Raw genomic sequence first — 15,671 nt, forward strand, 5'->3', positions numbered from 1 at the left:
ACAGCACAGGGATTATCTTGACAAAGCACAAAATCCTTGCCTTTCTCAGGCCAGCCCCTAAAAGGGCAAAGAAAAACCTTTTGTAGTGTGACTCTTTTCTTTCTGTTTGTCTTTTTTTGTTTTGTTTTGTTTTTTATGGGAAGCCCATTGAGACAATTGGGAAGTCAAACCCAGTGAAAAGGGCACCTGATTTATCAAGAGTGTCTCCAGGGTCATGAGTGAACAGTACAATACAGAAGAACGTAAACAAGAAAAACTGGTATCTTGAATAGGGGAACAATTACTGAATTTTTTGACCATGTTCTGTTATTGTGAAACAGGATCAAGGTTAACATAAAATTATAGTCATTCACCTAGCCAAACTGACAATCAAAAGATCTTAGAGGGCAAAATTTTTATTCTTTGGTAGAGGTGACTCAGCTTATAAGGAGGCAAAGCATTTTACTCTTTTCTCTCCCACCCCTTTTAAAAGGGGAACACAATCTTTTGTTATATTTATTAATATCTTATGGAAATCTTATTTAAAAGAGAAAACCAAATTCTATCTTTGTTTTTAGTTTCAAATAGTTTTATCTCAATCTGAAAAGAAAATATATAGAGAAAGCTTAACAAACTCTGTTTTAACTCTATAGTGGCAGATTGACCATTTGAGTTTTGAACTTTCCTTGATGTAATTTGTTCTTTAGTTTAAACATGAGTATAAAAACAGAAACTTAAGAGGTTTTAAACACAAGTCCAGGAACACTATATCAGAGAAGTTTGTAAGAATCTTATCTCAAACCAGTCAATATGGTAAATGACTTATCTTAGGTCCAAATGGCATAATATGCCAAATGGTAGAGACAGAGGACTTCACATATACCGAATGGACTGTAGCTTAACAAATAAGTCTGGGGACTGTCAAATACAAACAGTGCTTCTCTCCCAAATGGTTGAGGCTTCCAACCCAAATGGGAATTCCTCTGGAACTCCCCAAATGGAGAGAGGCGCTGTCTGTGTGAGCCGTATGATAACGTTAGCATGTTTGACAGAAGTACCTTGAGCAGCGAGAAGTCCCCATTTTTGCACATAGGTGTATGAGAGTATAAGACATCATAGGCATATTTAGGGTCAGTGAAAATGTTAAGTCTTTTCCAAGAGTCTGAGAAAGGAAGGCTGTGGTGTTAAAGGAGTTAGGTGACTGTCTTAACTTTAAGATCATTTTCTAGTCAGGGGGAAGGGGGATAATTGGGAAGTACTAAAAGGAGTGAGCAAAGACTTGATCTCCCAGTGAGAAGAGGAGCTGTGGGGTATCTAGGGGGTTTTGTATTTTAATTGTTACTCAGAGGATGGAGATAGGGGAGGGAAACAGAGGTCTCAAAAATTTCGGAAGAGCAAAGTAAGTGGCTCCAGTGTCCATTAAAATCAATTTGCTTACCTGTGACAGACAGTTACCTAAGGCTCAGTCATCCAGGTGTGATGGAGTTGAGCTTGTTCCCAAGCCGGGATCTGTCCATCAAACTGAAGTACTCTAGAGGGTCCATGGGTATGAGGATGTTGGCTCAGGGAGCCCCACCAGTTCCAGAAGGTGAATGTGATCCTTTTTTTCGAGGATAGGGCAATCTCGTTTCCAGTGTCCCTCCCTTTTATAGTAAGGGCACGGTCCTGGTGGGGGTTTCCTGGAGCGTCTTTTACTCCAGTGACCTAGTTGGGGGCAGTTAAAGCAAGGAGTAAGTCCCAGGGTGGGGCGTGGTCCTGGTGTCTTCTTGTCTGATCCTCTAGGGTAACTGTCTCTGAAAAACGTTTTTTTTTTTTTTTTAAAAATATTGTAGTAGCCACCATTTAAAAAACTTCCTTCTGCTCTAGGACCCATTTGGCAGTCTCCTTCCCTCCATTCCTCTCACCTCTCCCCATCCCGGTTATCAAAGACATACATGTATATACACACATACATCTATCTGTGTTTATAGGCCCATTTCAACAATTACACATATACATGCATATATATTGATGTTGACAGTATCATATATCAATATAACATTATTTCTGGCTCTAATGATACATGTCTTTCACATAAATTGTTAGATTATATCCAGTCTTTCCAGGAACTATCAATACAATAATTTTGAGGCAGTTTCTTAGGTGCATCCAAGTACATGGTATTTCTAAGTAAACTACTGTTCAGATTTCTAAGTACACTACTGTTCCTGATTAAGCAACATGTAGAACATAATGGAACTGCCTTTTCATGTCTAGAAAACAAGGCGAAAATGAAGGTTTTTTTTTTTTTCCCTGCAGCTCAAGTGCTTGTTTGCCAAAAACCATAGGTCTCAAAACTTCAAGAGAAGTGTTCCTACATCTTAGGGACCTGACAATTTTACTGGTGTCTTTTAATGCTAACGTCTGTGTTTTCCCTTCCCCACATCCTATAACAGCGCTGTGTCTTTTCAGGATAACGGGTCTGAAGCAGCGTTTTCCCCGCCGCGAACACAGGCCTGGAGCAATGGATTGGTACAGTCTGACAGGCAGTGGTGGCTGGAGTCATGGGACATTCCCTATCTCCTCTTTAAGGAGGAAAACTTCCAAAGTGACGGGGCCTTTACAAATGTAAGGCCAACCCAGCATATGTGCTTCAAACCAATGCCTCTGGTCTGAAACACGAAAAGCATTCTCCAGCAGGGAGCCGTGTCTCAGAGGAGATTCCTGGGTCCCCCGATGGCCTGTTGTGCTCTGCTGGAATGACCCAGGAGGCTGGGGCAGCAGGTGTGGTCTGTCAGAGGTGCTGTCTGTATGAGCCATATGATAAGGTTAACATGTTTGACAAAAGTACCTTGAGCAGTGAGAAGTCCCCATTTTTGCAGACTCATGCATGTGCCCAGGATGTGCTGGGTGTCCCATCCCTCTCTAGGGCGTTCAGCCTTTCCTCCAGGATGATCCTGTTAGCAGAGACAGCTGCATAAATGAGACGGGCCTTAGTGACGGACACTCCTCAGCACCCTCTCTGCAACCTCATCTTCTTTCTCCTTTGCTGGCCCCTGCTGCAACAATGGAAGGGAGGATTCTTCCCTGGAGGCTATCAGAATTCCTAGACTTCCTACCAATAAAGGATATCCGTGGATAATCCCAAATATCAAGTAATTTAACATAAGTTATAGCTGCCTTTGGAAAGCATTATGTAATTTTTTCCTCCTAGTTACATTCCCCCCCCTCACCTCAACATTCAATAATTTGTATTTTCTTGAGTACATGCAGGCAGAGCAGAAGGGGTACCTGAGTACCGCTAGATGGTACAGAGAAGCTGGCCTGGTATTAAAAGTGATCAGAGGAGCCATAAAAACAAACATAGTGGGTTAATAATGAAAAGTTGATTATATACATCATTCTTATTTTTTCACCAAATTTACCTGCTTCTTTTTACTGAATTATTCTATTTCCTTTTCCGTCCCTTCTATCATTAGCATTTTCTGGTCCCAAGACTCTGCATACACTGTGACTAATTGGTACACACTCTCAGATCTTAAAATAAAACAATGACTTCTCTAATTAGTCACCGTTTTCTATGACTTCAGTGGTTGCAAATTCTAACCAGAAGAGATTGTTCTAATAAGTTATGGATCAGGAAGTCTTAATGCATAGTAAAAGAGTACCTGGTTTTTGTCCTAGACCATGTCAGGGACAGGCAACTGTGGTATAGAAGCCAATGGTCTGGGGTAAATGGGTAGAATTCCCTGAATGTTTTTAAGGACCGTGTTTCTGGCATCTGTTGCTGTTTGCTGGGGTGAGCTACATTTCTGAAAACCAAGTGATAATGGTGCCTAAATGAATTTCCTAAGGGCCTACCTCAATATTAAAAGAAGAAAAGCAAATATTCTAAATATCTGCTGAAAAAGAATGAAATATAACACTGGGCATGAAGAACGAATAGATGACACATGCAACAGCCTGCAGCATCCGTGGTGGTAGGTGACGGGAACACAAGTGCCAGGCTTAGCCACTGGGCACAGCTGGCACGTGGTACCTGAGCTGTCCATTTTCTCGATTTGACTCATCTCCTCAAAGACAAGCCCCATGACAGGTCTTTCAAGGTTTTACACGTGAGAAAGAATGTAGGAAACTTCTCCCCCATCTCCTGTGATTTCATTTTAAATGGTTAAGTGCTTGCCTGTATGGGTAGAACCTAGGATCTGAAGATGTTTTTTCTTCCCTAGTGAGCAAATATCCTCTTTATAGTTACTGAGAGGAGGAAAGAACTCAGGCTCCCAGTAAAACTCCCTCAAAATAACCTAATCATAGAGTTCATTTCTGGTCATACAGTTTCCTGTTCCAGTTCTTCACTTGTTTTACTTCCACTATTTTCATCTTCTCTAGAATTGTTTCCTGAATCTTGACAAGTAAGGGAACTGGATGTTTTGCGATCTTCATCAATTTGATTAGTTTCTACTGTAGCAATCGTGTTTAGATTTTTCAATTGTAAAACATCTTTCAGTTTGCTCCTGGGAAGTTGAAAGCAGAAGATTCTTTAATGGCTGTTCAGAGAAACACTGAGAGAAAAGAGGACTTTCACAGCATAAATAAAAACCAGGAGAACAAATAATGCAGTGCAAATTCCAGCGATAAGCCAGGGTCTGCAGTATTTCTTGGTTTTACTCTCACACACGATATCTCTAAAAACACTTCCATGATGTGTGCTTTCGCTTTGACACAATCCACACTCAGCGGTTGCAAGTTAGGAATCATAAAATCAGGTTTTTTTTTCCTACAATTTTGCTCTCAGCATTTGATGTGTTTTTCCAAAAAATGTTGCATAACTTAGAGGGTAATGCTAGTTCACAGGGCTGTGTCCAGACTGTTTTGGAGCACAGACGTAGACACGCAGTGATTCACTAATGGATTTCTCATTAATTTCTGGAGGAAATGTGATAGTTTCTATTTCAGTGTCAAATTTTTTTTTTTCTCTTGAGACCAAAGAGACGTGTCATTTCCACTAGATGCTTGTATTATACACGGAGAAAGTAAATCCCTTTTGGGAAAACGTTTTGAGGAAAGACACACTGGGTAGTTTCAACGTTTTCGCAGTCAGGTGTGTGTTTCCGTTTTTATGAATGGTTCCCTGGATGATTTTTTAAAAAGGGCAGGGAGCCACGGAACTGGAAGGGTCATGTTTGCATGTGTGTCATCCCATTTATGAACATAGCTCTGATATTTAACGTCAACTTCTGTATTTTCTGGCGGAGGCAGTTTATTTGCAACTGTGGTATTTATACAATACACTGGACTATAGACACCAACTTCCCTCTGCAAACGTCATCTTGCTTTAGCTTTTAAATAATAGGTGGTCTCTGGTGAGAGTTTATAAATTTTATCTCTGGAATAAACAGTTTCAGTTCTTTTTTCTGCACTTGAGGAATTTTTGCAGATAACTAGGCTCTATGTAAAGCTTGAACTATCCAATGCCTATGTGATAACTATCTTTCATTCCAGGAGGAGAGAGGTTTATTATTATTGCCTTATCTTCAGCTTCTAATGTACCTCTGGAGGAGCAATTTGAGCTTTTTGAAATGGTATCAATGAGTCAACCTCATACCACAAAGAAGTGTTATTTCCTTTTTCTGTTCTTCTACTCAATTTAATTTCTTCCTAAGCATTCAGCTTGAGTGAAGAAAAGTTGCATTTGGTATTAGTAATATATTGGCATCCAGGTAATTTTGTGCAATTATCCATTCCAGGTATCTGACAATCTGCGGAACATGTCACAATTCTCATAGACTCGTTGCTCCTGTTCCACTTTAGGATAACGTTGTCATCTAGGATGTTGACCTCTACATGTTCAGGAGATTTTAGATTTTTTTCTACCTGCGGCTGTGGGCAACACTCAAGGCGTCTCTGCGACCAGCCCCAGGGTCGTCGCAGCCAGGAGGGCAAGCTGCTGCAGGCCCTCCAGTCACATCCTCTGACACCTCAAGCAGTGCTGTGGGGCCAGCAGGAAACCTCTGCGCTCATTTTTTTTTTTTTTTTTAAGAGATGGCATTCACTCCGTTTCCCAGGCTATAGTGCAACAGTACAATCACAGCTCACCACAACCTTGAACTCGTGGGCTCAAGCCATCCTCCTGGCCCAGCCTCACTGGTAGCTGGGACTACAGGCATGTACAACCACACCCAGCTAATATTTTTAAAAATTTTAAATCCTTTTTTAAGAGATGGGATCTTGCTATGTTGCCCAGGCTGACCTCAAACTTCTGACCTCAAGCAATCCTCCTGCCCTGGCCTCCCAAAGTGTTAGGATTACAGATGTGAGCCGCTGCGCCCCGTCAGTCATATATCCTAATATATGTTCCTTAGTGAATATATGCGTATCTGTTGGGTGTATTCCTAGGAGTGAAATTGCTGAGTCAAAGTGTGCATATGCTCACATTAGTAGATACTGTCAGCTTTCCAAAGTGGTGCTAATCTACACTCCTGCTAGTAGTGAAGAAAAGTACTGATTGCTCCTTGGTCTCGACTAGACTTTTCAGTTTTTGCCTTTCATTTTAGAAATTCTGGTGGATGTTTAGTGGTATCTTGAACCCCTCTTCATATTCACTGGTCATTTGGATATTCTCTTTTCTATGAAGTCCTATTCAAGTCTCCTGCCCATTTTTGTGTTAATTCATAGGAGCTTTTCACATATTCTGAAGATGAGTCCTTTGTCGGTTATATATTTTGTAAATATCTTCTCTCACTCTGTGGCTTGCCTTTTCACTCTTTATAATTGTACACGTTGAACTCAAGTCCTCAATTTTAATTTAGTCAAATTTGTTAGTCTTTTCTTTTGTGATTAGTGTGTTTATGCCCCAATTAAGAAATCTTTGCTTACCACCAGGACATGAAGATAGTTGCTTATTCTGTCTCTTGGAAGCCTTATTGTTTTATTTTTCACATTTAGATGTAAATCACTTGGAATTTTTTTCCTGAATGGTGCAAGGTAGATTCATGTTTAATTTTTTCCATATGTATAGTCAATGGACCCAGAATCAATTCTTGAAACAAAATGCACTGTGGATTTGCTGCTCTGACACCTTGGACCTGGCCAGAGGCTTTGGCTGGTACCTCTTGGGCTGGACAGAGGGAAGGAAGCACCAATGAGTCCTGCTCCATCTCATCTCCGGTATGAGCACAGGACCCCCCTAGACGACCAGAGTACAGTAAAGAAAGGCTGTACCTGTTAATAATATTTTATTGAAGATTCAGGAATGCTGAAAGGGTGTAATTCCATCACAGAAACTGACAAGTATAGCACAGGCCCAAACTTTCCCTGGGAATTCTTATCAGCCTGAGTGCTAGTCTTTCTCCACAAGGACAAAGACGCCTCATCATTGAGACAGAGCCCTTTCCACACTCTGGGGTCTGGGGCAAATGGGCTCCCAAGTCCCCTAGAAGAAGAAGGTTTCCCCTTTACCTGTCTCCACCCCCCACATCCCCATCGGGCTTAGCCATCTATAATCATGCTTTTACAGTTCCACAGGAAGGATTAGTGGCTAAGCATAGGGAAGGCTAAGGAGGGAATCTGCAAGGCCCAGCTTTATATATAGGTGAACACACAACTGCAAGTTCTGCAATAAAATCTAAATAAAATGTAAATGTTGATATACAATGTAAATAACATTTGATATTTAAATGAATTCAAATTAACTTTGAAATTTAATATTTAAAAATTAAAAATTTAAATAAAATCAAGATAAACTGTATATCCTAAAATTGAAATAGAAATCTAATACACAGACTGGAAAGTTTGCAGCTTAGTTGGGCAGCTGAGCTTTGAATGAGCCCCCCTGAGATGGGTTTGGGAAAGCATGCTTCTCTCCTCAAGAGTAGTTTGCAAGCATCTCGCCTTAATTAGTAGGGGTCAGTCATGATTGTGAGGGTCTCCGAGGAGGCATGAGAAATAGGGCAGAGGGATGGTTGATGGGGGCCATCTTTACTGCTGGCAGAGAAGACACTGGAGGAAGTGGCTCTGAGGGAAAGTCACAGGGCAGAATTAGGCTGTCTCACCCACAGGCACAGAGAAGCAGAGTACAATTCCTGATCTTTGTAGGGCAGCACTGAGCCAAGCAGGCGACCAGGATGGCCTTAGCATTCCCATTAGCTTGACCAAACTCCAGGGGGCCTCCTTCCCGACTCTGGATCCCTGACCTGCTATTCCTTAGAGCATTTACTTTGGAAAACTTACAATTCTTTCTCTGCCCCTTTGAGATGCAAACTTAAAAAAAAAAAAAAGCCTCTTGCCAGTTTTACAATCTAAAAATTTCTTTCTCAAGGACCTGGGAGCCATCTCTTTGAAATGTATTCACCAAGAAAGGTAGCACCCCTATCTCTCAGTCTCGGTGGGAAGATAGGGGCCTACCTTGAGCAGGTGCCTTGCTCCAAGTTGCAAAATCACCTCCTGTCGCAAAGATACGAAAAGCTTATTTTTCCTTTGGATAAAGTCAATTAGCAAACACAGGTGGCCTGTGACCTTTCCCTAACGTCCTCCAGTACGTTTCCATTCATTCATCTCAGTGCTTACAAGGCTTCCTGCCCTTTGTTTCAGTGGGGTTGGGTTCAGGCCGAGTTCTGGCTTCTTTCCCCTATTGCAGTAGCCTTGAATAAAGTCTTTCTTGCTTGTTTAACTCTGTCAGATGCAATTTTTGCTTTGACACAGGCCAAATATATGCTTTCCAAATGTACCAGTCAAATAAGCACTCGTACGCCCTGAAGTAGAAATAGTAATGGGGTGAAAATAGCAAAAGTATTGCATTAACTAAACTCTCTTCATGTGGAAGGAAAAATCAGGAATAGGAAGAAAGTATTTCCGCCAAACAATGATGCTGGTCAGAAACCTTTCTACTTTTAGATATTTGACTTAGAATGTCAAATTTCCTACTATGTCCCTGAGTTTCCATTTATTGCCACAGGATCAATATCTTCCCAGGCCTCCCGAGGGCATGAACATTTATTTATAGCAGAAAGCTCTATGGCTCAATAAAATTATAACAAAATGTCTAAGACTGGTGCATTTTCTAGAATTTGTCTTACTCAGACATATACCTTGTTATAAAACATCACTGTTGTTTGTCAGTTCTGAAAATGAGGGCTCTGACGCTCTTTAACGTTAAACACAAAAGTTTTCTGAGTTGGAAGTGACCTCAGATATCATCTAGTTCAGTTCTGTCTGGTGTATGAACTGTCTTTATAACACCTTTCTCTAGTGGTGGAATCTACCTTTCAACAACTCTGACTTTTGAATTTCCTCCTTACACTGTGCCTGCCAGGAATTACTTTCCCAATTCTTACACTTATTGGATCTTGTTCTGTTTTCAAAAGCCATTCAGAATAAACTTTAATACGAAAAAAAATGATCTCTCTTTCTGGAAACAGATCGATGGTAATGATGTTGAAAGTACAGATACCACCAGCACAAATGACACCAAAAACGGGCTCAAGAAGAGTGCTGTACCAAGAGCTGCTGGAGAACAGGGAAAGGAGCCAGGGTAGAGACACAGAGGTGGGTCTCAGTTCCACCACACATGGCTGGTCACCTGGAGTTGCTAAGTTAACCAGCTGATGAGTGACAACAATTGATTACATGCTGGGCTCAGGACCCAGGACACTGTGCCAAGAGAGATTCAAAAAAGGAGGAAATATCATCTATGCTTCTGCCTGGTGGGCAAGAAACTGTCCCTGCTGCTTAGGAGGTCCTGATCTTATAGGGAAGAAAACAACATGTATGTGCTTCTCCATGTACACCCAAACACCCCCATGTCACACCACACATATACACACCACCACCTTGTGTCTTTGCAGGAAACTGCTGCAAAGAGAGTAACTGGCTGTAGTTATTTCCTGAAAAATGTAAGAATACTGGGGATTCAGAATTACTGAACAAGGAGAAATTTGGTCAAGAAAAATTAATGAAAAATATCAGTTTTCAGCCGCACCTGGAAGGATTGACTAGGAAAAGAGAATGGGAGGGAGAATTAGGATTGGCTACAAAGACCCTGGGCCAATCAGAGGGCCTGGGTAAGGCTGCTTTGATTGATGGGTCCAAATATATAAGCCTTGGTACAACACTCTAGTCTTGTCATCTGTACCATTTCCTGTAAAGCACTGGGATTAGGTATGCTAACCTCCAGTAGCTCGATGTACACCCCAGGAGCCAGCAGAAACCAGGCGCACAGAAGAGCTTCTCCTGGGCCTGTCCGTGGAGGCGCTGCCTAGGACCTCCTCCTGCCCATCAGCTTCCGCAGGCCCCGCTTCATGTCTTTGTTCCTCAGGCTGTAGATAAACGGGTTAAGCATGGAGGACAAAACTGTGTAGATGACTGTTGCCACGCGGTCCTTGACGGTGTAGCTGGACAGGGGCCGGAAATAAACGTAGATTATGCTGCCGTAAAAGAGGGTCACCATGGTGAGGTGGGAGCCACAGGTGGAGAAGGCTTTCCGCTTCCCAGCGGCGGAGGGGATTTTAAGAACAGCAAGGAGGATGCGTAGGTAAGAGATGACAATGCAGATGAAGGGCATCACCAAGGTTGTCAGTCCTTCTGTGTTAATTACCATTTCATTGACAAACGTGGAGGAGCAGGACAATTTCAGCAGAGGGTTGATGTCGCAGAGGAAGTGGTGGATGACATTGGAGTCGCAGAAGAGAAGCCGAGTCATCAGAAGAACTAGTAGGAGAGAGTGGAGGTGAGAGATGGAGCAGGAGCCGGCCAGCAGCAGGACACAGCGGCGGGGGCTCATGGTGGTGACATAGTGGAAGGGGTCACAGATGGCCACATAGCGGTCGAGGGCCATGGCTGCCAGGAGGTAACTTTCCGTGTTGGCAAAAGCCAAGAAGAAATACATCTGAGCCATGCACTCAGCATAGGAGATGGACTTCTTCTTCGACAGAAAGTTCACTAGCATCTTGGGGACGATGGTGGTTGTGTAGCAAATGTCAACGAAGGACAAGATGCTGAGGAAGAAATACATGGGTGTTTGCAGCTGAGGGTCAGAGCGGATGGCCAGGATGATGAGCAAGTTCCCCACCACGGTGACCACGTACATGACGAGGAACAGGGCAAAGAGTGGCTTCTGGTCCTCAGGCCGGGAGGAGAGTCCCAGGAGGATGAACTCAGAGACACTGCTGGTTTGGTTGACCCCTTTCATGATCCTGTGTCTACCAATAAACATAGAAAATCCTATAATTTTCAGTTTAAAAAGTTTCAATTTATTATTCTCTCTCCTAGGATTCCTATAAATGGTCCATTGTTCCATCTTCCCTTCCACAGTCCACAAAAATAAGTTGAAGAACAAATAAATTTAACCTAAATTCAGGGACATCAGAGAGTGGATTTCCCCTTGGAAACAAGCCCAGGAGGACCTCAGGGATCCACACTCCTCTAGCTTCTCATCAATATCATTCAGATATATCAGACAGTGGCTCACCTCTCTGCTATCCTTGCAAACAGAATGAAAAAAATAAACAAAAAACGCAAACAACTAAGTGAATCAGGTAAATAATGTTGACATGAGCCCACGGTGTTTATGGTCACCCCTTTGGAGCCAACATTTCTGCTCAAACCCTGTAAGAGGCTGTCTGGTATGTGAACCTCTCTATCACAGTATTCCTAGACATTGCGGACGTCAGGCACTCACAGTTATTCAACACTGTTGTGTAATATCAACTACTCACTGAGAACTCAACATGGGGATTACAACGGTGAGTAATTCCCAGTTCCTTTTCTTAAGGATGATGCAGACTAGTGGGAAAGGCCAGCTTTTAAATAAAAGTGCAATAACATGCTACAGATATAGAGATGGACACACTGGAAACCAACATAGCACGGCGTTCTGTTTTTGCAAAAAGCAGACATTTTAAGGGCAGCCCCTTCGCTTTCTGGGGGGGTGGCCTTGGGCTGGTTATCTGACCTCTGATTCTTGTTGTCCTTATCTACAATGTGGGGATAGTGTATACCTCCCTCCTCCTCCTCTTCCTCCTCCTCCTTTTCCTCCTTCTTTTCCTTCTCCCTTTATCTTGCTTTACCCTTTCATTTACTTCCTGCCTAAATTCCCTTCCCTGTCAGGTGTTCATGGATGTTCCTGAAAGCAGCTATTTTGTATTTCTTTGCAAAATCTTTCAGCCCTTGTATTTTTCATTATTTGACCACACTTCACTTGAGTTTGTGAGACTTTGTAGGAGAAATACTTGTGCTTTGTATGGTTTGAAAATGAGTATGCAATGATGGCAAATAAGAACAGTCATATCTAAGGCATATTGAACCCTTACTATGTGCCAGGCACTGAGCTAAGTATTTTACGTGTATTACTCAAAACAACTCTACAAGCTAATTCTCCAGAGTATTTGCTTTTAACAGATCAGGAAACCAAGGTTAAAGCTGTTAAGTGCTTTTCGCAAGACGATGCAGCCTGAAAGGATCAGAGCCTGCATCCCAACCAGGATGGATCTTAAACATAAAACAACATCTCCTCACAGTTTAGTAAAGCCTCAGAAATTTATGCCAGAAACAAACGCGCAGGGTGCTTTTTTCAATATGGAAGGTTTCTACTGGAACAGCTTTATTCCAGTGACTGGCAAGCTTTTGAAATCCAGGTTGCGATGTAGCCCCCTTACTGCAGTTGCTAGAGACAGGACCTTTCTGGAACCCCATGTTGACTGCTACCGTGTTGTTCTGTGTCACACAGAGGAAAGTACCGGGTTGTAGAGATGGCAGGCGTGGGTTCGAATCCTAGGTCCAGCATCTACTCACAAGAGCTTTGGCAAAATCACCACTCTGAGTTTTACTTTCCTCATACATAAGATAAAATAAAACCTGCTTCTAATGCTCTCGTGTGAAGAACATGTATGTAAAAGCAGTGTGTAAGCCACACACACGATATATGCCAGAGGAGCTGATAAATGTCTGATACAGAAGAAACTATTAACAGCAGCAGGGGCTGAGTGAGGCTAAATGCAGAGGGAAATGGAAAGGACTTTTGGCCATGTGACTCCAGTAGGGCCAGGCGTTGCTGGAATTAGAAAATTTTTCCCATTTTCTCCCATTCTATCTGTTATCCATCACCATGGGCTTTGTTTCTTCAAGAATCCCCAGGATTTTAGCTCCTAAATGTCTCTTGAGTCTTGTAACTCTTGTCATCTCTCCCACCTGCACTCCGGTGAAGTTCAAGGTTTCCCACCTAGATTACAGCAGTGTCATCCCAGTGATGTATTTGGTGCTTCCGTGTCTTATCCTGACGCCTCGTCCCCACCCATCCTCCACGCTGCAGCTACGGTGATCTTTTACCAATCAACATTCCATCATCTAACTTCCTAGGCTAAAGTCCGTATTAGTTTTCTAGGGCCGCTGTCACTGAGTACCATGACCCTGGGTAGTGTAAAACCATAGAAATTTATTCTCTCACAATCCTGGAGGATAGAAGTGCAAAATCAGGGTGTCAGCTGGGTTGGGTCCTTTGGGACACTCTGAGGGAGAACCTGCTCCACGCCTCTCTCCTGGCTATGGTGGCTGTGGGCAATCCTTGGTGTTCCTTGGTGGGTGGATGCCTCACTTCAACCTCTGTTTCTGCCCCCCACACAGCCGCCTCCCCCCATGTCAGTTTCTGTGACTTCACATGGCATTCTCCTCTCTGTGTCCGAATTTCTCTATTTTTATAAGGACCCCAGCCACTGAATTCTGGCTCACTTTAATCTGGTATGGCCTCATCTTAACCTGATCACATCTATGAAGACCCTATTTCCAAATAAGGTCACATTCTGAGGTTTTTCGGGGTGGGCATGAATGTTGGGGGGACAGGACTCAACCCAGTACAAAGTCCTTCTTCATTTAATAAATACTTGTTGAGTCCCTATTGTGGAATTCCAAATCCCTCTGAAGGCTCCCCAATCCTTAGGATAAATGCTCACTGGCCCCTCCACGCCTACTTTCCCCAGGGACTTTATCTGGTCCCTTACCTGTGCCAGGTCCCTTCCCACTGTGGCTCAAGACGTCCTCGTCCCAGATGCTTCTCCACTTGTCTATTGTCTTTTGGAAATCAGCTCAGCCATCACTTTTCTAGATCAAGTCACCTGCCGTATGCTCTCTAGCTCTTATCACAGTCTGTAATTGTTCATTTATTAATGTGATTAATGTCTGTCTTCATAATACACAGGGACCCTGTTTCCTCATCTCACTGTTATGTTCCCAAAGCTTGGTACAGTCTGTGGCACAGAGTGGGTGGTCAGTGAATATATGTTGAGAAATGAAGCCTTGTTTGGCATTGAAGCAGGAGGGGCACATCAAGGTAACACCAGAACTGGGTGTTAAGCTAAAGGTGGTGGCTATGCAGTGTATCCTTCATTCTCCTATTTGCCTAGAACTTGTGCCTGAGATTCCTGATGAATCTAGACTGTGCTCTGGTCACATGATTACCTGAGCTGCAAACATGGACTGGACACAGCCCTTGAGTCCTCATTTTCTTTCTTTCTTCTTTTTTTCGTTTTTTGAGTCCTCATTTTCTCTCATGTCACTTACTCAGCCTGAACTGCAGCCTGGACACTCTGCCCCAAAGGTCTCCTCGTCCGTCAGAGTCTCTGTCTCTGCTATTCCTGCCTCCTGGAGACCCTTGTCATCTCCTGCCTCCAAACCGGTCTCTTGGCAGACAAATCTGTCCCCTCTGAACCCATTCTCTATGCTGTCGGCAGATCAACTGTTACAAAATGCAAATGGAATAAATACTTGTATGAATTTGATAATAGGGCCGCCTTAAAGAAGTACTAGAAACGGAGTGGTGTAAACAACAGAAGTCTGTAGTCTCACAGTTCTGGAGGCTGGAAGTCTGAGAGTGGGGCGTTGTCGGGGTTGGTTCCTGCTGAGGGCTGTGCGGGAGGGGTCTGTTCCGACCTCTCTCCTTGGCTTGCGGATAACTGTCTTCTCCCTGCGTCTCTTCACACCGTCCAACCTCATGCACGCATGTTTCTGTTTCTTTGGCCAAATTTCCTCTTTTTATAAGGACACCAGTCATTTTGGATTAGGGCCCACCCTAGTGACTCATTTTAACTCGATTCCCTCTGTAAGGGCCCCATATCCAAATAAAAGGTAAGGACACGTTCTGAGGAAATTAGGGGTTGGGAATCCAACATACCTTCTCTGGGGCACACGACTTAACCAAACCCAGTTGAGACAGCACAGCCACTTTCGTGCTGCCCGAGCCTCCTGTTCAAGCTCTGCTGCCCCATCTCCTGCCTTCCTCCCTATCCGCTTGCGTTCCGTGCTCCATGCTGCTTCTTGCCTTAGGGACGTACGATTCCGTCTACCTGAGGATGCCCATCCTCCTGTCTGTTAGCCCTGGTGGTGAGTCCTCACCCTTCAGGCTCAGATTGCGTGTCACCTCCTTTCCGATGCCTGCCCTGATGTTCCTCCCCCAGGTCTGGATCCGTGCCCCGCTCGCACGCAATGCGGAAGGAGTCTTAGTGCTCACGATGAACACCGTCTTCCCACTAGACTGTGGGCTGCCCAGGCAGGCGTAAGGACTGCATCTGGTTCCCTGTCACCCCACCCCACCTGGCACGGCGCCTGGAACACAATGGTCCCTTGACAAATATTTTCAGAATGAAAGAATGCCTGGATGGTCATTCAGGATTCTGAACAGATGTAAGGATGAAATGCGATGGACCTCAAGCTGCTGTCTAAAGGGCAGC

At 43.5% G+C, this 15,671-nt stretch overlaps 1 protein-coding gene across 1 annotated transcript; it reads right to left on the reverse strand.

The window, feature by feature from the left end:
- Nucleotides 1–10,210: 10,210 nt before the first annotated feature.
- Nucleotides 10,211–11,143, reverse strand: LOC105875324 (olfactory receptor 1L3-like). The gene has a single exon (XM_012772260.3). The coding sequence runs from the start codon at nt 11,141–11,143 to the stop codon at nt 10,211–10,213; it is 933 nt and encodes a 310-aa protein (XP_012627714.3).
- Between the last annotated feature and the right edge of the window lie 4,528 nt (nt 11,144–15,671).

The sequence above is a fragment of the Microcebus murinus genome, chromosome 12, assembly GCF_040939455.1.
Source record: "Microcebus murinus isolate Inina chromosome 12, M.murinus_Inina_mat1.0, whole genome shotgun sequence".
Classification (NCBI taxonomy): domain Eukaryota; kingdom Metazoa; phylum Chordata; class Mammalia; order Primates; family Cheirogaleidae; genus Microcebus; species Microcebus murinus.